Source organism: Gymnodraco acuticeps, unplaced genomic scaffold (genome assembly GCF_902827175.1).
Source record: "Gymnodraco acuticeps unplaced genomic scaffold, fGymAcu1.1, whole genome shotgun sequence".
NCBI lineage: Eukaryota > Metazoa > Chordata > Actinopteri > Perciformes > Bathydraconidae > Gymnodraco > Gymnodraco acuticeps.
Genome location: NW_022989947.1, coordinates 3,265,194 through 3,288,332, shown reverse-complemented (window position 1 = coordinate 3,288,332; position 23,139 = coordinate 3,265,194). Strand labels below are relative to the sequence as shown.

At 39.0% G+C, this 23,139-nt stretch overlaps 3 protein-coding genes across 6 annotated transcripts; all 3 read right to left on the bottom strand.

The window, feature by feature from the left end:
• Positions 1-382: 382 nt before the first annotated feature.
• On the bottom strand, positions 383-7,932 carry cndp2 (carnosine dipeptidase 2). 3 transcript variants are annotated; one of them, XM_034210460.1, is made up of 12 exons: positions 7,697-7,932; positions 6,627-6,704; positions 6,173-6,316; positions 5,920-6,082; positions 4,567-4,655; positions 3,025-3,225; positions 2,853-2,937; positions 2,557-2,717; positions 2,291-2,455; positions 1,383-1,524; positions 717-864; positions 383-587 (listed from the first exon to the last, which is right to left on the bottom strand). In XM_034210460.1, exons 2-12 carry the CDS (start codon positions 6,684-6,686, stop codon positions 521-523), a joined length of 1,425 nt encoding a protein of 474 aa, XP_034066351.1. In that variant the 5' UTR covers positions 6,687-6,704; positions 7,697-7,932; the 3' UTR covers positions 383-520. The 3 variants fall into 3 exon arrangements, with proteins under 3 accessions (XP_034066351.1, XP_034066352.1, XP_034066350.1); XM_034210461.1 differs by having other exon boundaries at positions 7,745-7,883; XM_034210459.1 differs by lacking the exon at positions 7,697-7,932 and having other exon boundaries at positions 6,627-6,888.
• Positions 7,933-9,271: 1,339 nt separating this feature from the next.
• LOC117542690 (zona pellucida sperm-binding protein 4-like) lies at positions 9,272-13,658 on the bottom strand. Its single transcript, XM_034210515.1, has 12 exons — positions 13,499-13,658; positions 12,363-12,848; positions 12,171-12,280; positions 11,924-12,092; positions 11,627-11,749; positions 11,374-11,543; positions 10,960-11,057; positions 10,210-10,373; positions 9,905-10,082; positions 9,696-9,822; positions 9,421-9,495; positions 9,272-9,350 (listed from the first exon to the last, which is right to left on the bottom strand). Exons 1-11 carry the CDS (start codon positions 13,656-13,658, stop codon positions 9,421-9,423), a joined length of 1,860 nt encoding a protein of 619 aa, XP_034066406.1. The 3' UTR covers positions 9,272-9,350.
• An 860-nt stretch (positions 13,659-14,518) lies between these two features.
• Positions 14,519-22,874, bottom strand: dus3l (dihydrouridine synthase 3-like (S. cerevisiae)). 2 transcript variants are annotated; one of them, XM_034210488.1, is made up of 16 exons: positions 22,743-22,874; positions 22,010-22,098; positions 20,992-21,262; positions 20,541-20,892; positions 20,209-20,270; positions 20,024-20,116; positions 19,817-19,858; positions 18,352-18,504; positions 18,084-18,200; positions 17,654-17,719; positions 17,448-17,558; positions 16,921-17,017; positions 16,646-16,721; positions 15,119-15,307; positions 14,902-15,030; positions 14,519-14,796 (listed from the first exon to the last, which is right to left on the bottom strand). In XM_034210488.1, the coding sequence occupies exons 1-16, from the start codon at positions 22,857-22,859 to the stop codon at positions 14,724-14,726; spliced, it is 2,037 nt and encodes a 678-aa protein (XP_034066379.1). In that variant the 5' UTR covers positions 22,860-22,874; the 3' UTR covers positions 14,519-14,723. The 2 variants fall into 2 exon arrangements, with proteins under 2 accessions (XP_034066379.1, XP_034066380.1); XM_034210489.1 differs by having other exon boundaries at positions 20,024-20,113.
• Positions 22,875-23,139: the final 265 nt, after the last annotated feature.

Genomic DNA, 23,139 nt, shown 5'->3' with positions numbered 1-23,139 from the left:
GGTACATATGGCGAGTATGTTAAATGTTTAAAAAATAATCCAAAAAAAGGTCACTTTATAAATGTTGTGAGTGTGGAACTATCCAAATGTGTATCTTTTCTTCTTAAGTTATAATAAATCATTTATTTCCTATCTCTGAAGTGCAGAAAAATAGTAACATAGTAACTGGGGATTAGTTTTGCAGGGGACTCGCTGTACTGTGATTATATGAAATATGGATACTCCTTGATATACGGGAGAGCATTAGAGATTGTAATCACAGACTTTCTTTAATCACGCTTCAAGTATCACAATGAAAAAAACTGAAAAATCCAGGGACATTACAGGTTATTGTAAGTTAATAAGTGATGCAGTAGAGGTCATAAATAAAGAGGACAACAAAGAGTTACAAACAAAAGCATTTTTATTATCAGGAGGTTTGTATGAAACTGCTGACTGAAAGGTAATTCATACCACAAAGGCTATGGCTCTGATAGTAAGGATGGACATATTTGACATTTTTTCATAACGAGACATAATTTCATTCCAGCTGGGACACCTCATGGAAGTATGCACCGAGCATCTTGGTCCCCTGAATGTAGTTGACTCTGAAATTGGAAAAAATGAAAGTATTATTATTATTTAGTGTATATTTCGAGGTATTCCCCCTCACTTCTTAATCGCAGTGATTTAGGAAGGAAAGGAAATAAGTAGATCAGGAGTACAATGTGTCATACCTGTTGAGCTTTTCATTCTGGGAGTGAGCTCCATCATCAGAGGATCCAAGAGGGAGCAGCATGACGTTACGTCCCGTGGCCTCCTGGAAGGTCAGGGTGACGGGGATGCTTCCTCCCTCACGGGTCAGGTCAGGCTCCACACCAAAGACTACGGCACAGCAGGGAGGAGAACATGGGATTAATACAATTGGAAAAATAATCTACAACATTAAAAACAGAGTGCAACGAGAATGATAATATTCCAACCCAAATCCTCTCTCAATAATGACCAAAAAAGAAATTATTTCACAGAAGTTAGGAAGAAAAGACCCACTTAACCCTTTGTGTTATCTTGACATCCTATTTATTGATGATTTAAGTCTGGCTTTGGTTTTCATTGCTTTCTAGCTACAATTGAAACAAATGGGGAATATTTTCTAACACTGAAACTTCCGATAGGGACATCTGTGGAATACTCTGATTAGCAAGGACACAGTTTATGGTTAAGACATGCTACCTAAGTATTTAAGTGGCATGAGCCCCACAACAAAAAACGATTTAAAAGATTTGGCAAACCCAAAACGATTAAACTAGCTAGAAAATGGAGGGTGTAAACAGTATATGTTTTAAGTGAAAAGAGCCTTTATCCAGATACATTTCTGGTATTGCATGACTCAGCCTCTGTACCTGTCTTCATGGCCTTTCGGCCGGCCATGTAGTGCGGGTGGTTGAAGTCAGAGACCCAGGCCTTGGCGCCGTGGCCCATGTACACATTCAGCTTGTTGGGGCTTCCCAGTTCAGCAAACTTCTTCTGCAGATGATCAATAACCTTGACAACAAAAAATGAAAAAAAACGAGTGAAATCAAAGCACCAAGGATATTTTTTAACAATTTAAAACAATGTGTCAGTGGAGATTAATGACATGCTAAAACTAAACCCCATTGTTTACAACATACCAGGATTGTAATAAGCATTACAATTAATTAGCCAACATGCAAATAAATGAGTCCATAATGGCTTAATGCTATTCATTTACAGAAAACTACACTCTTACTTAATTCCCAGCAATAGGGTGTTTGTTTGAATGACTGGTTTATGTATGCCTAACTTTTGTGGATGTCATTTAAATGTAACTGGTATGTGATTATAGTTTTTAATATATTTTCCGCCAAGCTAAGCTGTTGGCAAACTCACTAGAAACAGAAGTTGTATATAGTTAGAAAATAATACATAATACATAATTTCAAAAGTAAATTCTTTCTAAGTTCTTGTCATATTAGAAGACACGATAACCACATCAATCACTGCTTGAATGCCAAGAGGAATAGACGCAGCTTTTTTAACAGTTTTTTTCTCTATTAATGGAACTGAACACATTTAGGCCGCTCTCTAAATCTGCTTGACTTGCAACATTTCTGTTGTAGCAGCGCGACCAAGTGAGTCATCTTTGTGACACACTACCACTTACAGACTGTGGTTGGAAAAGTCAAATCATTTCAAATGTCCCTAGCAGAGACAGTTTCAGTTTTGTAGTCACATGAACAATACCAGATGACAGCATGAGGATCTGTGTTTTTGATATTTCAGGGTCTACCTGCTTCTCCACGACTTTGGGGTCCATGTCGGGGACGAGGCGGATGGAGAACTTTCCGATGACCTTGCGGGGGATTACAGTCTTGGCTCCTGCTTCAGAGAAAGCTCCCTCAATACCATGAAGAGAAAGGGATGGATACCTCCAGCGGTGCATCAGGATTTTCTCCTGTAGTAAAAAATGACAATAAACCTTTGTTATGATGGATTCCAATGCAGGGACCCAGGGAACTGTTTGAAAGATTTAAACAACAGAAATCAATGCCTTGCCTTGGTGTCATGCAGCAGCTGTCCAACTCCAACATCTTTGCAGTACTCGTCCAAGTCAAATTCAATTTTCTCATACAGCTTTTTCTCCTCATCTAACAGAGGGGCCACATCGTCGTTCATCCCAGGAACCAAAATCTTTCCCTTATTGTCCAAGAGGGAGCCTGTTTAGAAAGAGTCAGACACAACATTTAAACTCAACTTAAAATGTCCAGAGAAACATCTTTTTTATTACCATTCTCTCACTAAAACTGCAAAAACCTTTATGAGATTATAGTTCAATTATCAGCTTGACTTACCCATAAGTGCGATCAGGTCGGTCATGGCTTCATGAACAGAGCCACCAAACACCCCTGAGTGAAGATCCTTGTCACCACATTGCACCTTTAAATACCAAAAAGCAATATTTGTATTGTGCTTCATTGGAATACATTTTCACAGAATACACATCTGTGTGAAGTCAGACTTCACCTCAATGGAGAAGTAGCAGATTCCTCTCAGGCCGTAAGTGATGCAGGGTTTGGTCTTGCCGAGCCAGTAGTTGTCAGAGATGCAGACGTAGTCCACATCTTTTAGGAAGGTGTCTTTTCGTGCGAACACCAGTTCATCCAGGCCCTCGGATCCAGACTCCTCCATACCCTCGAAGCAGAATTTGATGTTGATGGGGAGCTCCTGCATGTGAGATAAGAGGACAAATGTAATTCTAAAATAAATAAAGACACTTTAATTTACATAATAACAAAGGCTTACTGAGTTTATAGTATAGTAGGATGGTAGAACTGTTAATCTCCTTATGATGCTTTATTGAAACGAGCATTGGGCAGTGAACCAATAAAATAACATTGTGGCAGCGGGGTGTGGTTATCAGTGCCGGAATAAAAGCATGTCGTAACCTGGTTCTGGTCTGTTTTGCAGTAGGCGGGATCCTGGAAGGTCGCCAAAGGACCTGTGAAGGTTCCCACACGGGCAACGTTTGAGACCCGTGTATACTTTGTTTGGAGCTAATAAACGCCTGTGATCAACCAACCTGCTCTTTCCGTCCCTATTTGAACCCTGTGTGAGCGGAGAGGCTCACAGACATATTCATGGTATGTTATCTAAATGTAAATTAATTAGCAGATACTAACTCAGAAATACTAGTCAGAAACTCTGATGTAGGAACAGTAAAGGTTATTCAAAACAACATGCAGGTGACGTGACTTGGTTCAATCATTACTTAATGGCTGGATAAGATATATTGCTAATTTCCTTTGAAGACCTTTGACCACTTCTCCTGCTGACAGCTGTGAAAGGGATTTAAGATGCATCGGCTCTGTACTTTATCACAGAGATAATTCATATCTCAGAATAATGCAGAATCATTCAAATAATGAGGTTCCATGTCACAATACTAAAAGAATACGGCATATTAACTTGGGAATATTATGCATTATCACAACAAACGAGTATAAGATACTGCTTTAAGCATAATATAGTTCAGTTGTAGTGTCTGCTGTACAAAATAACTAACATCTCTAACAAGTTGTTTTGGAGAACCAACCTAAAAACCTGAACTAATTACAAAAACAATCTGTTTCTCCAAAAAGCCCTTTGGATGTTCAAATGGTGTTATCTTAGAAAGTACACAAGAGGTTCATTTCATTTAATTAACTTTCAAAACATTCCAAACAATGTTTACAACCTGAAATACATCACCACACCTCGGTATATTTCCTCTTTGGCATTCAAATACAATTCCAGCAGGTAAACTCATAGTGTGTGTAGATGTTTTTCATCAACACCCATCCACACCCAATTTCTTAAGTCATAAATAATCAGCTTTCAGATATTTTAAGATAGAAGATGTTCAAACCAAAACTAAAATACGTTTTTGTCATCATCTTCACAATGAAAAGCTCTGTAACACCCAAATCAGGGATACACCAAGTCTTGTAACACTGACAATTTAATTTGTTGTACTCTTTTACTTGATTTAAATTTAAGTTAGAGATTAAATTGCGGTGGGAAGTTTACCTGATTGAGCTTCTGGTGAGCCTCAATGCAGTTGAACCAGGCCAACACGGGACCCTTGTCATCAGTTGAACCTCTTCCAAAGAGTTTACCTACAAAGACAAAAGGGTTTTAGTTTGAAGCCCTCGAGTTATTTCTTACACGTGTTTCTGAAAGTTGTATATGTAGAAAAGTTGTGTTTAAATGTGTGGTTTCCATATAGTTGTAGGGATAACAGAATAAGTTGAAATTATTTTAAGAAACTAGCTAGTAATGCGTGCAAATTTAGGAACCCTTTCACATGATGAAAGGTGGAAAGCAATCAGCATTTAAACAACCAGATAGTAAAACATGATGTTGGCAAGAACAGAGCTGAGTCGACAGGAAGGAGACAGGGGGAAGTGGTTGGGGTACTTTCTGTCAGCTGACTCCAGAAAGTACAAGAGGAATTTAGAAAATATCCAACAAACAAAAAAGAGGTAATAAAACGATGCTAATATCTGATAGCTTACCAATCCAGATACATTTTTTAAAAAAAGTATTATTTAGTTGAAAATATATTACATTCTTTATATGTCAAGTACAACAGCAGATGAGAGAGCTGATACATTACAAAGGATAAGTCATTAAGCTCTTGTGTAATTGTGAATAGAAAATACATTACATAGAAACATTTTATACAAAAAACAGCTTGACCTTTGCCTTTTGAGCAGCTGTATACTGATTCTGCTAAACACATCAGCACTTATTCAGCTCGTCCTGCAAGGCGTGCAGATAAGACCTGATAGCACGCCTCTATCTACCCTACAGCATGAGGTAACTTGACTGGACTTTGGAAATATGCAGCAAACTGTGATATGATCACAAGCTCAAAGCTCAAAGAGCATTTTAACAAGACGACAAACAAGTAATGAAGATGAAGCTGCACACTAAAGGAGTGTGATTTCATTGTTATGTTATACTGAGCCTCAAATGAGATTTAAACATTTAAATAAATGGTTAAAAATACCAGATTTATTTCATTCTGTAAACTGGACATGGCTCAGATAAAGCGAATTTCCTTCTTTTTTTGATTGACTTTATCTGCCATCATGCCTTTTCTGAAGGACATGTTGTCATTTATTTTAGTGCAATGTGATACAATAGGTTTGTGGAGCCAAAGACGAAAGTAGAGAAATCATTGCATGAAGACTGGGAACTGAAACCCTGAAGTTAACAACAACATGGCTTGTGTTTCATGCAAGAGAAAACATTCGTCTCCTTAAATAACTTCCAGTAAAAGTGTATTGTTTTCAACTTGGCAACGTTCAGGGTGATATCGAAACAGAATCAGGGTTATTTTTGTATCAAATAGAAACCAAAAGCATCTTCTCTCACCGTCTTTCTCCACCAGGGTAAAAGGCTCTGTATCCCAGCCGTCATCGATGTTGGCCGGCTGGACATCAAGATGGCCGTAGATACACACCGTCTTCTTGGCCGGGTCTGACCCCAGATGACCCAGGACTATAGGTGGCAGAGGGATCTCCTCTCCAGAGGGAAGCTGCATGCACAAACCAAAACAAGGAAATACATTATAGAGACGATTTACGAATGAGGACCTAGTCTGTTACATGCAGAAGTGATTTAACACCTTCTGTTTGCCGATGTCCACCATCTCCACAGTTCCTCCCAGCCTCTCGATGTCTTTGGCTGCCATCTCCATCATCTTCTTGATCTCCCCGCGCTTCTCTGGCCAAGCAGACACACTCTGAACTGCCACCCAGTCGGCGAGGCGCTAGGAAACCAAGAAAAAAAGCCATACATTTAAATATTATCTAAGAAAACATGTACGACCAACTCTAGATGTTTCATAAAGCATGTCTAAGTCAGATACGTTTATGGCTAACATTTTATCAAAGCTTATTTATTTTAAACCTGTAGAGTGGAGTCGAACATGGCATAATATTTGGACAATTATCACACACTCCAACTAAGAGATAATTATTTACAATGCTGCTCAGTACTCAGGATAAGAACAACAAGAGATGATCAGTAATAGGAGGGGTAAACTTACAGTAAATGAATGTCACTTAAAATGAGCTTACCTCCACGTACATATCCTGGTGTTCGTCCACATACTTGAACAGCGCTGAGAGATGAGCCATCTTTGCCAGCGACAGAAGCTGAGGGTTTAACAGGCAGAGAGGAGTGAGAGTTTAGCACCACCACTCGCTTTCTTATGGGAGGACACAAACCACACCCTCCTGCAAACCTGCTGACTACTACTGTATTTGTGGCTTCTGTCATCCAGCTGTGCCAGAAGAGCATGTTTGATATCAGGATGTTGAGTTGGTGATAGTTTAGCTACAGCTGTTTACCTACTTTGTGTATCTAGTAGTTTTTAGTAATAGAAAAGCAGGTACACATACATGATCATTAGGTCTTATTAAGCTTAGCACGAAGCTCACTTCCCTCACCTTGCAAGTATGAATATGTAAATATCACTTTAATCTGTAATTTTTGGTCCATTAAAAAAATATATGTATTAACTTCCTTGTCTTGATGCCCTAAATTTGTTTATTTACAAAACACGTCATCTATTGTATTATAATTACTTTAATCCATGACTCTTTTGGTCCAAAAAGATTTAAGGAAAAATAAATCAGGCATCGAGTGCCTATTAAATGGTTTAAAAAAACAAATCTTAGTCATATAATTAAGCTCTAACTGATCTTTTTACTAGAAACGTCTCTGTATCATCGGGATATTGCTGACCCGGACAGAAACATTTGTTAACACACTTTTGTTAACAGCACATTTACATCTAGATGTCTGCCATCTATGCTAAGAATACATAAAATACTGGAATCTGCACTTCATAGCAGATCTAGTCTGATTGAGCTGGCTTATAAAAGTAAACAACACTGTCTAGTTTTGACTGTATGCAGAGAACAGTTCTGCAGCTAACTGTGAAGGCAGCTGACAGCTCAGACTGAGTGCCATTAGCTAACAGGCTAACATAATACCTCTAAAAGTATCAGTAGCAGGTTCAAGTTACACTGAATTATAGTTTGTGTTTACACGTATTCTGTTCCTGCCACATGTTCTGGTGAGCTTATTTCTGAAACGCACAAAGAAGCATTAAAACTACCTGTTTAGTTCAAACCAAACTCACATCGTTTTTATTCCCGTACAGCTGATGTCCACATGTGACTCTTCTCACCTGACGTCCGGTTTCCTTATGACGTTCAAACGTAGCTGAAGCTTTGGAACAGTTGATATTTTATTTTAGGCAGACAATAAAAGAGAACAGAGACTTCACAGTATCAATGGACACAAAGTGGCTGTTTACGTGTTTTATACGGCGCAAAGGATTGTGGGCCAGCGACAGATGCTTAGTCATGTTCATTCATAAGGTCCAGAAACCGTAAACAGTGGAGCGCAGCCCTCTCTGACAAACCCACCTACACTGACTGATGCAACAGCACTACTCTGATGTTTTACCTACGTAAATGTAGAAATATTGGATTGAAGAATTATTTTTGTTCAAAACAAGAATTGAAGGTAATTTTTGACAGTAAAATAAATATGAAAAATGTGCCTGTGATGAAATAAATATATTGTGAAATGTTCTCAAACTAAATAACATGACCGATTATCTCAAAACAATGTTAGTATTTTAAATTGTACAGCACCAAACTTTCAGGCCTTTTGTTAATTTTCCCATGTGATGTTACCATCTAAAGACCAATAAATGATCATTCATAACCCATTACTTTTCAACCCATACACTAATGTTTGAACTGCATTATTGTCTCCAGCATGACTGTGTAATGAAAATCAAGTTTCAAACTAATAAATGTTACAATTAGTGATAGACCGAGTTAAGGTAATGGCATTGTCCAATGCCAGGACCTAAAAAGCCGATTCATGTTTAAAGTATTTCACAATAGGCAACATCAGATAATTGAGAATTCACAACAGCATTACATTTTACAAAATTGTGAGTACTTAAATTGTTTTACTGTGGACATTTGGATACATTCAAGTGCTCTGCATGGACAGTGCAGCTATTAAAGGATGTCAAATGTTTAGAAATTGTGTCTCGTAATATTAAGCAGAATTATATCAGATTGAATTAAATACACATTACATACTACATTTTAGCGCTGGACAGAAATGGTGTGTTTGACCTTTAGTTGTAATGTTCAGCTTGTTTAAAAAAAAAAAAAAAAATGGTTTAACTGGCTGAGGTGAAGCTAAACTTCTGCATAGAGAGATTGTTAGTCCCTCTTTGTAGATTTGAATATTCAGGTCCCCCTTCTAATATGGGCGCCCTCTGCTCAACTTTCAAACTATGGCAGTCTCCTTGTATGAACAAACTCGCCATTACAGTGTCATTAAGTAAATCAGATTCTAGAATTAAGCTGGACTTTTAGGAACAATGTTTCTGCAAGTACCCTTTTCCTCCGAGTGTATAGTGCCATCTTGAAAATAAAGACCAAATCAGAAAAGCACCAACAGGAATAATATAAAGTATATCAGACATTTGGAGGCATAGCTGAAATTGAGTTAAATGAGGTGGTCTTTAAACTTGTGATAACTGAACTTCTTACCCACTGCTGAAATTAGTTTTCCTCATTAGAAATCAAGTGTTGGAAATGTATCATTGTCAATTTCATTTTAGCATGAAATGGAACACCTTTTTGAAGAGCACAAATCATAACACCACAAGACAGACCATTGTATGCTGTATTATAAAACTTTATTTTTTCCAGTTAATAATCATTTGTTTTCTTAATGTCTTCAGCTGCAGATCCTCATCATGTCTAGAAGCAAACACAAATTGACAAGACATTGAAAAAGTTGGTAATTCATTGCATGGGTTTAGATTCTCACCTATCCATCAAAGCCCCGTTCTGCACAAGTCTTCTCTGTTGTCCTAAAGACTTCAGCAGAGCACATGAAGTAGATCTGCAGGGAAATAAACATTTACCACATGATAAATCATTCATAAATCCTTGAGGGACAAGTTGCCCAATTTTCCCTTTGTAGACAAAACAGTCAAGTTTAGCAATGTGTAAGAGTCTTTAGCAAAAGTCAAAACAAGACCTTTAATACGGCATAGTTTTGACCGTTTAAACCAGCAAGGCTTCCTTAATACTTTGACTCACTTCTTCATTGAGGTACTGGTTTGTTGCTTGATCCATAAACTGGAAGGCCTGGACCATGAAGCGCCGGTTTGTGGGAAGGTCACTGACTTTAAGGATGGCCAAATTTGGGTCATAAGGATTGGTACACCTGCAGATGTAACAGAAGTTACGGTTAGGATAATTATATGACCTTGTTATTACACATGAATGGGGTTTAGATCCATTCTTACCCTTCATAAATGAGCACCAGGGCATTCTTTGCAGAGCGAGGGTAAGCAATACAATAGTTGACTATAATTACTGCATTCGGTTTTGGGGACAGCAGGCGCAGTTCAAGATACACTGGTTTGCCAAGGAGAAGTCGCAGGGGCAGCTTGGCAGTTTCCGAGTAGTTTGAATAAGTCTGATCTGTTGAGGTTGAACAAGCAAATGTATAGAAATTGGACAAATGTTTGAGATTCTTTTGAATGAGCCAACTCCAGCCAAATGTAAACATTTGAATTTCATTTGGAATGAATGAACAGAAAAACTTCACCTGTTGCAATTCTCAGTTGTACAGCAGACATGACAGATGATGGCAGGCCATCAGACATGACAGATGATGGCAAGCTGGAAGATGGAGTCTTGACCATATAGCTTACATTAGCAAGAGATTCTGGATGAGAGCCCAATTGGCCGTAGCGGCATTCAACCATGAATCTACAAGACATTGTTTAATAAAAGTCAGTTCAAGCTTGGTGCTAAAAGTAAAGACAATGCTACAACATTACATGAAGAAGGTTCTGCAGCCTCAGCTCGAGCTCCACCAGGCTGAGGAACAGCTTCTTCCACCAGGCGGTCAGGATGCTGAACTCTCTCCCCTCCCTACCTCCCTCTCTCCCCCCCTCTGACATCTCTCCCCTGAACTCTCCACCCTGCCTCTGACCTTTCTCCCCTGAACTCTCCACCCTGCCTCTGACCTTTCTCCCCTGCCCAAAATGGTCCTGGACTCTAACCACCCCCATACACACACAACCAACCTCCTCATCCAGCACCAGTCATTTTTCTGCCCATCTCTGCTGCTAGTGCATTGAAACTGTACACTTTCAATATATTATATTATTAACATTTTAAACTGTATACCCCGGTTATCTAGGCACTTTATTTTGTTTAATGTATATATATATATATATATATATATATATATGTCACACTGTAGGACTGCGAGAAACGATATTTCTGGATGTACAACATGTAGAATTCTTGACAATAAAGCTGGAAAAATACCTTTAATTAACCGACTAACCTGAGTGGATCAGTTCTCGTAATTATGCCATACTTAAGATTTAAAGCTTTGACAATCGTCTGCACTTCAGCCAGGTAGATCTTTGTCCCAGCAACTTCCTGTATGAAAAATAAACAGTTTTCCCTCAAGTCAACCACTGTATCTGTAACGCCTTAGGCACAGTCTTTATTACCAGTCTTTTAGTATAGTGATTTATTACCTGAAAAATCAGAACAATTTATCTTTGAGGTGGAGGAATGTGTGGATTAATTTGGGTTGTCCCATTTGAGAAGTTAATTTACGCTGCGGTTTAAAGATTTTTCTCGAGTCAATTCTGAGTCTTAAAGTTTGACATCACTAGCTCGAAGAATCATCATCTCAATTCACTCGTTGAAAAGTGCATTGTTAAACACTCATGCAGAGGGAACGACTTACATAGGCACGAGCTCCACATTCGGTAACTTTAAACTTGAAGATGGCGACCTTGTCATTAACAATGACTGGTTTACAAGTTGTCCCAGGAATGACAAGCTTTTTGGGGTCCAAAGGGATGGATGCAGAGTCGAAGCGAATGGCAAAGACAAAGTGTTGATCCCCAGTGCACTCTGAAGAAAAAAAAAGTGAGAATAAAAAGCTACCGTATTAATGGTTTAAACATTTACATAACATCTCCTTAAACAAGCCATACCATCCAGCGGGTGGTAGCATGCCGATGTAGAATAATCCACACAGCATCCAGTCTTCTCACAGTCTGCAGAAGACATTTCTGAAGTACCACAAGTCACCCTCTCCCCTGAGACGACGGCACAATCTGAAAAGACAGGGACATTTTAAAGTGCCTGCCTTACCCCACAAAACCACCCTCGAAGTAAGAACAAGTCTCCTACACTTGTCCTTTATCATAAATATGTAGTACAGCCTCAGCATTGCAACATTAAATGTCTTCCAACAATTAGTTTATAGCTCATTAGGCAGTTTCACTCACTTGTTGCCTGTGTTGGTGCTTCTGTTGGTATGGAGACATGCCTGGGTTTGTCCAAGCCAATGGTGCGAGGGAACAGGCCATGGTGGGGCACTTCGTCACAAAACGCAGTGGTGACTTGTGTGCGACCAAACTCATCGGCGTACAACAACTGCAGGCTGTAGCCATCAGTCTGTAATCATTTAAAATAGCTTTAGGAAGTGAAATACTAAATGCAAAGTTTAATAAAATAAAATTCTCATTCACTTACATGCTTCACATTGCACCCAGTGAAGGGTACAGTCAAGGTTTTCTGGAAAGCGTTCACTTTATAACCACAAAACCCTGGAGCATCCATGACAGCCATCAATTCCTTTGAACCTGGAGGGGGAAGGATTACAAAGTTATAGTAAGTTGACCAGATGCAAATATTACAAATTGGCAGACAAGGTCAAATACATACCCATAACTTTAACATCACTTAGGGAACCCATCGGCACAATCTTGAAACCAGCTTCACTACAAGTCACACTTAACCCAGAGGAAGTAGGACAGGTACTGCTGGTCCAGCTCCTTGGAAGGGCATTTACAAATCCTGTCTGAAAGTCTTGATCAATACCTCTGGCCATGTTTTTTTCTGGGGCATCAGCATCATCAAAATCCACCTGAAATTCACTATTGGTGCCACTGGCCGAGTTTCTTGGAGGGGCATCTTCAAATCCCGTCTGGAATTCTCGTTCACTACCTCTGGCCATGTTTATTTCTGGGGCATCATCATCAAATTCCACCTGAAATTCACTGTTCGGAGCACTGGCCCAGTTTTGTGGATGAGAATCTTCTACATCCTCCTTGAATCCATGGTGAGCAGACATAGGGTTTCTACCGGTGGAGGGGCCCAATTCAGGGAACTCATCCTCAGGAATCACCTCATCGAAGTCAATGTGGTCATCTAGAGAAAGCAGTCGTTGTTACCAAAGTCAAATGAATAAAGTAAAAAAAGCCTTTTGTAAAGACACAGCTAAATATTGTTGCCATTTTCCATAATGGTATATAATATATAGTGCCAAGTGCAGACTCCGCAACATGTCTGCCTAAAGGGAGTTTGTAGCTAAAATGAAATACATTTTAGAACACATTGTGAAGACTCAAACCCTTAACCCCTCCCATCATAACTGACGCTTGCAATAGCGCATTTTTCTGAAATCTTTTTACTCTCATCGATTGAGCCTTTTCACTCCACTCAAGTTTATTGCAACGGATAAAACTGGCCCAAGACTAAACACAAAATATTTTGGCAGGGAACACAGACTTCTTAACACTTACAAGACATACAATGTAAACAAGTCAGTAGGCTATAAGAATAACAGGAACAGACAGTCCTTTAAAAGCCCAAATGACTGGTGCTACCAAACGAATCAAATATATCAGCTAAACCTCAAGAGAATTTAGTTGAGAAAGAGCCTTTCATGCCTCAAATTCTCACTTGTAAAACAATATTTGAATTCATAAGAACTCCAGGCCCAGACATAATGTGATGGAGGAGTTTTTTTGCAACAGCTAACAGCTTTCACTCATTGAGGAAGATGGAGAGGGGCTTACCTGTGGAGTTCACGCTTGGTTCTGGTTCTCCCCATTGCCCGGTCTCGTAGAAATGATTGAGTTGATCGCTGGTGATTGGTTTCCATCCCCGCACTGGACCCAGCAGCAGAGTCCCAGACAGCACCAGCACCACCAACAGATCAACCTTGATACCAGCCATGGCTCGAAGTGAATAACCCTGCAGCAGCTGCAGAAAGTCGAATGAAGACGTATCCTCCTGTCACGCAAGTAGTGGTTGGAGTTAATTGATTGCACCTGAAAGCTGCTGATTGGCACTTGCTAATCAAGTCTCGTGTGTGTGTGTGTGTATGTGTGTGTGTGTGAATCAATCTCGCATATTTGCTCCAAAAAGAAGTCGTTGAAAATAGACAGGCCTTATTTCATGTTCATGAGTCTTATCAACAAGGCACCGATGTAGGGGTTTACAATTTGACCACTTAAAATATTGAATGATTATACATTGATAAATGTTCACTTTTTGTATCTTATACATATTTCAGTCAACTGTGAATAATAAATACTTTTTATTAACTTGGTAAAGACCTCTATTAACAATTGAAAAAAACATTCAATGCATTGTGCAGTATGCAACACATGTTCATATCCAAAAGGTAATTAAACATATTTGATCATTCATACAGATGGGGAATTCTGCTTTGCTTTATTAGCCTTATTGAGAAAATACAAGTGTCCTGACCAATTTCAGGTCACAGTATTATACCAAAAATAAGACTCAAGTAATCACAATATATTTAGATCATTGGGCAAAACAGTTCAGCCAAAGCATCTACATCCTGTTACTACTAAACTGATCACCAAGTATATATTTTATCAAAATGGTAAATGATTCCCACAGTGTTGCTCAATTTGATATCATAACAAACGTATCTCTTTTAATTTTTCATGTAAAAAATAGATTTTAAGTATTTCAATGAGTAATATTGGATGTTTGCATCAGAATATATTTCAGAATTACTCATATCAAATAATTTCATTCAGAATAAAAGAAAGAGGAATATCTTGTGTGGCCAAAAAATACTTTATTGCATATATTCAAGTACACAAACACGCCATGTATTCTGCTACTGCATCACCACAGGTCAAATAATCAGACTCTTCCAACCTTTATTATTCATAACAATAGATTAGCTTTATTTGAATCTTATTCTCTAAAGCCAATAACAAACAAAAGAACAAATGGAAGTGCCAGATATTTCAACAAAAATCACTTGTAGGCATTGGCTTTATGTTTTGGCAAGAAGATGAAATTCTTTGGTACAGGTCCGAGCAGCATTTCACTGGAGAGGGGAAAAAGAAGGATATTACAATCAGTAAATACATCAACAGTTCATTTTATTGTAGCCTGACTTTAAAATGGTGCTTCTTGATGTTTCCCTGCTCACCTAATCCTGATCCAGTCCCCAGCATGTTGACTGGCCATCAGTGACTCCAGGTAGTTCCTGCCCATGTAGAATGGAGGTCTCTCATTGATCTTCTGTGGCACCCGCTCCAACAGGCCCACTGGAATATATCTAAGAGGCAGAGATAAACTCATATATTTAGCGGCCTGGTCAAATTACAAGTCATAATATTGCTTTCATAATTACAATATTTCGCTACCTGCACATGAAGGAGAGCCACTCCAGCATGAAGGTGCGGGTCTTCTCCACCCCCCGTGTGTCAGAGCCCCAGTGTTCTAGACCAAAGTTGCTGAAATCCCGGAGGACGTCCAGTCGCTCGTTGGACGAGATGTCCCAGTGTCGGCTCTCCTTTATTTCGGTGAAGATCCAGGGCTTAATAAGAGCACCCCTGAAGATCCAAAAGTCAGACATGCACAATCAGTTTCAAGTTCACCACAAAGATAATTCGGCTCTGTAATATAGAGTAATTCCACTGGGTCATGACTGGTTATGGGTTAAATAATCCTCTAAATCAGTGGTTCTCAAATGGGGGTACGCGGACCCCTAGGGGTACGTTGGAGTACTGGCAGGGGGTACGTGAGATTTATTTTATGCTAATGAAAAAAACAAACATAATTAATGCATTTAAACAAACTACTAATAGTAGATGAACTACTTTATTCAAAGGTTTACAGAAACTCTGGATAATAAAATGGGAAAATAAACGGGGTCTCTCTCCTGACAGCCCGTCAGTCTCGTGCAGCTCGCTGAACCTGTAATAAGTGACCCGACAGTAAAGAATAAATATATTCTTAACTAGTTTAGCTAGTTCCAGAGTATATAAACTAGCTAAGTGTGTTAGGTCTAACTCTTAGTGTATTTAATTTTGCTCCACTCAACGGTGCGTCACAGCGGCGGAGCTGTGATCATGCAGAGCTGCGTGTTCTCCGTCAGCAGCAGCTGATCTGATCTCTGATCTCTCTCTCCCGTCCGGTTAGACTTCACTCTCGTTTATGTCCAAATCTATCAGATCTAGCTAGTTCTAGTTAATTATATGACTGCCTGCTTATCAAAAGGACCTACATAATAAGCGTTGCTTGACAACGGCTTGTGGCCGCAAAGTATAGCGCAGCATTATGCATATGTTTATATGAGGGGTCAAAATCCCATGCTCATAAAATGCTCATATATTTTTTTCTCTTCATTCCCCACGCCCCAAAATAAATAAATATACAAATTTTAGGAAAAGTAACGAAGTTTGAGCAGTGTGGGTTTTATATTAACAGTTACACATATTTCAAAACGCAAAGTGTAATAACTGCAGTTGCCTCCCTGTCAGAATGACAACGATCCTCAGTGAAGCACAAGCCCATGTTTCACTACATTGTAAGGACAACTTATTAAAAAGATCAGTTCAATGCAACTAATGCCGTCTTAGTGTTATTGCATGAAGTTAAAATTTGAAATGTAGCATTTAAGTGTTTCTCAGTTACAATGTTGTTGTTTTAATAAATCAGACTCTGATGGTGCAGCGCTGTACCTCTTTATATAGGCATTTTTTCCTTAACAAATTGTTTTTGCGCTGATCAGGGGGTACTTTTTAATGACTGTGAAAGTAAGAACACACAAGAAGTTCACTGACAATGATACAACATACTAAATAAACTAATATTTTTAAAATCTTGACTTTTGCCTCTGTGTTTCTATTATATTGTCTACTTATTTAATCACTATAAGTGGCACCAACCTTGCAATCATAATTCCAGAAACTCCGGTCTCTTTTGCTTTCATGGCATCTTCATAGGACAGAATGTCTCCATTACCTGGGACAATAAACACAAGTCACCTTATTCTCAATCATTACCAACAATATATAACATTTCTTAGGCCTGTGCAGGATTGTTGCAACCTTCAGAGTATCAAAATGCACACATGGAGTTATTTTCACCTATATATAATAGTTTGCCCCCATCTGAAGTGTGTGTAACTACAATCAAGAAATTGAAAAATAAGTTCACATACCAAAAAGGGGGACAGGACTAGCCAGTTTGGAGCAGGTGGTGATGTAGTCCCAGTCAGCTAGTTTAGTGTAGCGCTGCTCTCTGGATCGGCCATGCAACTGTAAGGAAACTACATCATGAGTTGTGTTCTCATACTTTAAAGCTGAAGGAGGAACAAATATTATGCATCAAACTTGCATCAAATGTAGTTCAATCAAGTCAATCAAAATGCAAAATGGTATAACACATCAACTTAGATATATAGACACATCAAGGGCTCTCACATTACATTTCAAAGTGGTTTGTTGAGTGCATTAAAATTAAACAACAACGTAAGAAAATAATAATGAATTAATACATGATTTTATATGATTTTATATGATTTTCATTCAAGTGTCCACTTGTTCCTACACTATTTGAAATGAGACTGACTGGATTGCCGTTGTTTGCAGGTGTTTTTTTGACTTAAGCTGCTACTATACTAATCATTTTCAACACATGAAGGTCGACACCCTTTGCCCTTGCTCAAACGCATGCCGTGTTACTTACTGTGATCATAGAGACATCCCACTTCTTCATCTCTGGAATAAGTTTGTGCGCTATGTTGCACTTCTCCTGAACACCAGTGCGGATCTTGACTGTTAACGGGACGTCAAGGACCTTCAGGAAGAAAGAAAATTACATTTTCCTCCTAAAAGCCTAAATTCAACAAGACATCTCATCCAGCTGAACGGGGTCAAAACACCCAAACTTACATGGTTCATTCCCTTGATTATCTGTTCAAACTTTCTGTTGCGTGTCATCAAGCCGCAGCCCCCACCCTGATGAGGGAAAGCAAACAAACACCACCTGTCAGTGAGTGTCATGTTCAATGATGCTTTATACACTGGATCATAAAACACAAATGACTGTCTGACTTTAAAGCTTAAAGTCATCATGGTTTAATGTTATTTTACTTTGACTGGCCCGCCTTATTTAGAAAAATATAATTCTGCTTATCTTTTTCTTGGCATTGACTGTATCAAACAAAGGGGGGATGGATTTAAGCTTTTAGGTGGGTTCTAATTGAACTTCAGTTCAAAGAAATACTGATCTAAAGTGTGAAGTCGCTTAAATGTAAACGACAGAGAGGATAACAAAGTAGTGAAAACACTGTGGAACTAATGGGTTTTATGGAGGGTGTACCTTCTTGTAGACGAGGTCAATGGGGCATCCAGAGTTGATGTCCACAAAGTCAACATCTGCGTTGTTGTTGATGAGCTCTGCGCACCTCGTCATGGTGTCGGGGAAACAGCCCTCCACCTGAAGACAACATTTGGACTTTTCTTCAGACAACTTAACAAAATCTTTAGATAACAGTAAAATAATACAATTTGTAGTTTGTCTAAAAGTGTTAACAACATCAAAGAGAGCAGATTTATTCTGAGGAGTTAAAGAAATCTAGGAACAGCACCTGGACGCCGAAAACATCTTCACTTTCGTGCCGCTTCAGGAGGGCCCACTCTGACTGCTGGCCCTGCAGCAGGTTGGTGCACATGGCCATCTCCCCACAGGTGATGTCTGCTCCAAAGCGCTTGCACAAACGGCGGAAAGGCAGATTTCCACACTAGGGAATTAAAGGGAATCATTAAGGTCAGGTTAATACTGTATCTGGGCTAGCATTTGATATAATGTTTTAATTCTGCTTCTATAGGAGTAGAATCTTAAAGGTCACCTATTGTGCAAAATCCACTTTTCATGTATTTTATACATAAGCATGTGTCCCCTCTGTGTAAAGAGATTTGGAAAGTTTCAGGAAAAAAGATTCACTCTTTTTGTCCTGATCCATTTAAATGAAAACCTGTCTGAAAATGAGCTGATCAGATTTTGGCCCCTTTATGATGTCATAAAGTTGTTTTGGCTTGTGTAACCATTAGCCAATCACCAACCAAGGTAACCCCCACCCCACCTTATCACCTGAAGCTCCTCCTAGAGCTCCATTGTGTTCTTTTTAACCAAATATCTCTCAGAGGGGCGTGGGGAGTGGCTCCTTATTTTCATCTAAAGTAACAGACAGAGAATCAGCACTTTTGAAACAGGGCTGAAACAGAGGGGATTATGGGATGCTACTAGTGTTGCACGGTGTACCGATACTTGAAAGGTACCGCGATACCCTGCCGTTAAAAACGTTACGATTCCTCCGTTTCATTAGTATCGGTACTTTAAGAATGACGGGGAAAAGTACTCCGTTTTAATAAGAGCCGTGTGTTCAGCGCTCTGCTTCCACTCCCTGCACTGCAGCCGTGCCTGCAGTCCCTCCCCTCTCAAGCACGCTCTAAGTGCCTCCCCTCTCTCGTGCACGCGCTAGCTGCCAGAGCATGATGTGAGAAGACGAGAAGCATGGCTGCAAGTGGGAGTGCAACTGCCGCTGCGCCTCGGCTTGTTGACAAAAAAGACCCCAGAAGCGAAAAACAAAAAAGTTGTTTATTGATGATGCTTAATTGTATTTAACACAAATTCTAGTCATTTATTTTATTTATTGTTCTCATTGTTTAAAAGTGTGTGTTATGGTTCTGGTGTGAAATAAAGCACAATAATGACATTTAAGACTGTTTCCCTTTTTTAAGAAAAGTATCGAAAAATAATCGGAGTCGCAATTCTTGACTTGGTATCTGTATCGAAACCAAAATGTTGGCATCGTGACAACACTAGATGCTACAATGATCTGTTGGGTATTTCGAGGCAAACACTTCAGAGACATGTTTTGTATATATCTGAGACCTATAATATATTGAAGAAAAAGAGAATAATAGGGGACCTTTAATAAAAAACTTAGAATCAGAATCACTTCAATTTGATTAGTTTGGCAGCAGTTACGCATATAACTACAGCAATAATATGTTTATCCTCAGGACTCAATTAAATCTGGTTGTACTTACAGTTGTTAGGGGAGCGAGGTATAGCTTGTCCTGAAAGTCCACCTTGAACAAAGAGACGGAACACATCACTCCTTAGAAATCAGAAGTGACTTGTGCAGAGACTATTTAACAGTATCAGCTGGCTGTAATTAAATTGTACAATTAAAAAAAAATGGATAACCGATAATGAAATGGATATTGCAGTAAAGATGTTGGCCCGAGATATACCTGTTTCTTCTCACATTGGCGCAACTTAATGACATCCTCATCAGTGAGTGGGCCAATAGTCTTCACTGGAGGCTGTTTATCTTGGCTGGCCTGCTACAAAGCAAACATGTACAAATAAACATCTAAAATACTGAGCAACATAACATGTATACACATACTGTGTTGTGCTCAGTAAAAGTGTTTACCTGTGTTTCTGCTTCAGTAGACACACGCTGCTCCTCTCCTGTTGGATCTGCAGATACTACAGCTGTATCACCAAGGTGTAAAAAAAGACTGAGTTATAAGACTGAATTTTACTTATATTCATGAGGAATGACGTGCACGTTGCTAATCGATAACTGAATAGAGTGAGCTGATTAAATGAAAGCTCCAATGAGTGCCACAGAGATTCACTTCCCTTCCTTTTCCAATTACAGTTTTAAACCACTGAACAGATTCATTATGAGACAAGAACAACTGAGAGCTGGAAGAATATACATATAGGACATTTACAAAGAAAACCTTTATATAGTCTTACCATTTCCAAGTTGTTGTGTTTTGTCTTTGTTGTTTACAAGTGTTTTGAGGTACTCCTCTGACTTCTTGAAGGCTACAGAGCGCTTCCTCAGTTGATTCTGGAGCTCTTTTTTCAGGCTGTTCTTCACCGTCTCCCTGCCCTCGTTGGCCTTTATTAGCTCTGCGTTCTCCATGGTTTTGAAGTCAGGTGTGGTGTGCGCCTTTGCGTAGCGGCAGGAGAGACCATAAGCACACTTTCCGAATGTGTCGTAGAGGTAGCAGCTTTCCCCGATGTCAGCGAGCTTAGAGCCCATGTATTCGGCTGCGTCATGAAGAAAGATGCATTTGTCCCCATAGGTACATTCCTTATTGTCCTGCGTGGATGGGAACAGTCATGACAATAACCATTAGCAGACATAGTGATTGCAAAATATTTATGTGGTATTCCAGAATGATTTGTTAACATTTTCTACCTGAATGACTGAAGGACATAGTCGTTTTTCATCAAAGGCATTAGGCTTTGTGTGTGGCCGTGACTTATTCTGTCCCCGAATGCGTTTACCGTCTGGTTTGCCAACTTTATTCCTCTCTTCAGGGTCTACTTTGAATTTTTTTGTTTCAGGTTCCTCCACAGATGTCTCTTTTTCCTCCTCAGGTTTGTCATTATCACTGGTCTTATGTCCTTTTGGGCCCTTCCACCCAGAGTCTACAAACTCATGAAATTTGTCTTTGGTGGTTAGGAATCTGCAAATAAAAAAGAAGAGATATGAGATATGCGACTGGAGACATTTGAGGCCAGCATTTATAGTATACAGAATATTCTGTCACCTTTGCATGCTGCTCTAAAACCACATGAATGACTCAGTTATGGTACAATTAAATGAAGGGCTCACATGTCCTTGTAAAACTGGAAGGAAAGCTGAGTCCATACTCTGTGCAAGAAGTTAAATGCATACAATGGAGCTGCTAAGCCTTCTTGCTAACTGTGCAGTTCTGTTGACTACATCAGACAAAAGCAGCGTACTGGGTAAAATGTTTGAGTCCATGCTATTCTTCTGGGAAACAGTGGATTACTCTATTCAAGTTAAGAGGCATTTCCTGCCCCAAGTTAATAGTACCCCTGCGTATGCCAATAAGGACACATTAAAATAAGTCAAACTGGTGCGGTGTCAGCTGTAATACAAGTGTTATAATGGATATGGGATTTCTGACACAATTTTCCAAGATGCAAGGAAAAGGTAAACGCTGGAGATCTTAAATGGCTGAAACATGTTGATCTAACAACAGAGAACTTTATTAAAATACAAGATTTGCTGTAGTATGGAACCTGTCTAAGGCAAGTCATGGTGCTCAGCATTTTGACAGCTGTGTGGTTACTGTCATATCATCTGTATACAAGCAGTATATACTCCAGACAACACGTGAGAAGGTTTGCAGTGATTTTCACCAGTTTTACTATCTCATGTATTCCACAATAAGCTAGTAACTTACTGCGTTTTGAGTGCAGCATCGCCCTTCACAACGACATCAGTCTTCTTTTCAACGGTTTCCTCCATCCCACAGGCTTTCTCCAAATCCCTCTGTTGGAAAACATATCGATTAATCCACTGATTAAATCGTACTAACTAATGTATCACGACAGAATCTTTGTATTATTGTTATTATACAGTGGCTTTGGATATCCACCTTTGGTTATGCATTTAGGGGTTATATTTCATTTTAGTTTAACATTGATTTTATATTTCTCAAGTGTTTACTATGATAAAATGCATTTTATTTTGAAATAAATGTGAAAATGCATATTCAATCAATGTTCATTTCCTTCATTGTAAATCACATTGTTCTACATTGCTTGTATGAAAGGTGCTATATAAATGATCATAATAATTATTTCCCACTACTGCATGTTTTACTGTAACCGGTAACGTTAATTTATATAAATTGACTTAACGTCAGCTGAAGCAAAATCATGTTACCTTCATTTAGGTTGCCTGTCTGTGGAAATGAATCCAAATTAACATTAGCAGAGTAACTTAACAGCTAACGTTACTGTAGCTTTAACTGAATCTACCTGCTAAGAAGCTAACAGCTAACATAAAGAATGTTCACAGATACGATTAGCTGCTAGAATGCAAACGCATTTAAGAGTAATTTATAGCACTTAAAAAGCAAAAGTAAAAACTCTAAACAAATACAGTTAACTTTGATTATGCTTGTCTCTTACCCTAACAAGCGCAGCAACAATCCCACGGCATGAGGAAAGACATGTGCAGCAGTTTGGAGAGGTCCGGGTGTACTGGCAGTGTATTGGTTCCGCTTCTTTCAAATTCATCTCAGACATTTTCAGAATAAACTATAAAACAATTGAAATTGATCCCTACAGTCCAGGAATGAAGTATAAAATCAGATTACCCATATTATGGAAAATAGAAATCTGACGGCCCAATAAGCTAACGTCACACTGTAGTGTTCTCACAAATCCTAACGAGGAAAAGCTCCATTATGTTTAGGAAGATACAAATATTGCTGGCAGGGTTATATGTTTTGCAAATAACATAATAGGATTTATATAATATATTTTTACAGGCATTTCATCATTCAAAAAACAAAACCTCCGTGCA

Coding starts and splice junctions, on each gene's coding strand:
- cndp2 (XM_034210460.1), bottom strand. CDS start 6,686: ATGGCTCATCTCTCAGCGCTGTTCAAGTATGTGGACGAACACCAGGAT. Junction 3,226..4,566: donor CTCACCAGAAGCTCAATCAG/GTAAACTTCCCA, acceptor TCTCACATGCAG/GAGCTCCCCATCAACATCAA. Junction 865..1,382: donor CCGAAAGGCCATGAAGACAG/GTACAGAGGCTG, acceptor GCTGTGCCGTAG/TCTTTGGTGTGGAGCCTGAC.
- LOC117542690 (XM_034210515.1), bottom strand. CDS start 13,658: ATGGCTGGTATCAAGGTTGATCTGTTGGTGGTGCTGGTGCTGTCTGGG. Junction 11,058..11,373: donor AATGTGGAGCTCGTGCCTAT/GTAAGTCGTTCC, acceptor TTTTTCATACAG/GAAGTTGCTGGGACAAAGAT. Junction 10,083..10,209: donor ACAACTGAGAATTGCAACAG/GTGAAGTTTTTC, acceptor CAACCTCAACAG/ATCAGACTTATTCAAACTAC.
- dus3l (XM_034210488.1), bottom strand. CDS start 22,859: ATGTCTGAGATGAATTTGAAAGAAGCGGAACCAATACACTGCCAGTAC. Junction 20,271..20,540: donor AACACAACAACTTGGAAATG/GTAAGACTATAT, acceptor TTGGTGATACAG/CTGTAGTATCTGCAGATCCA. Junction 17,018..17,447: donor GGGATGTCTCTATGATCACA/GTAAGTAACACG, acceptor GTTTCCTTACAG/TTGCATGGCCGATCCAGAGA.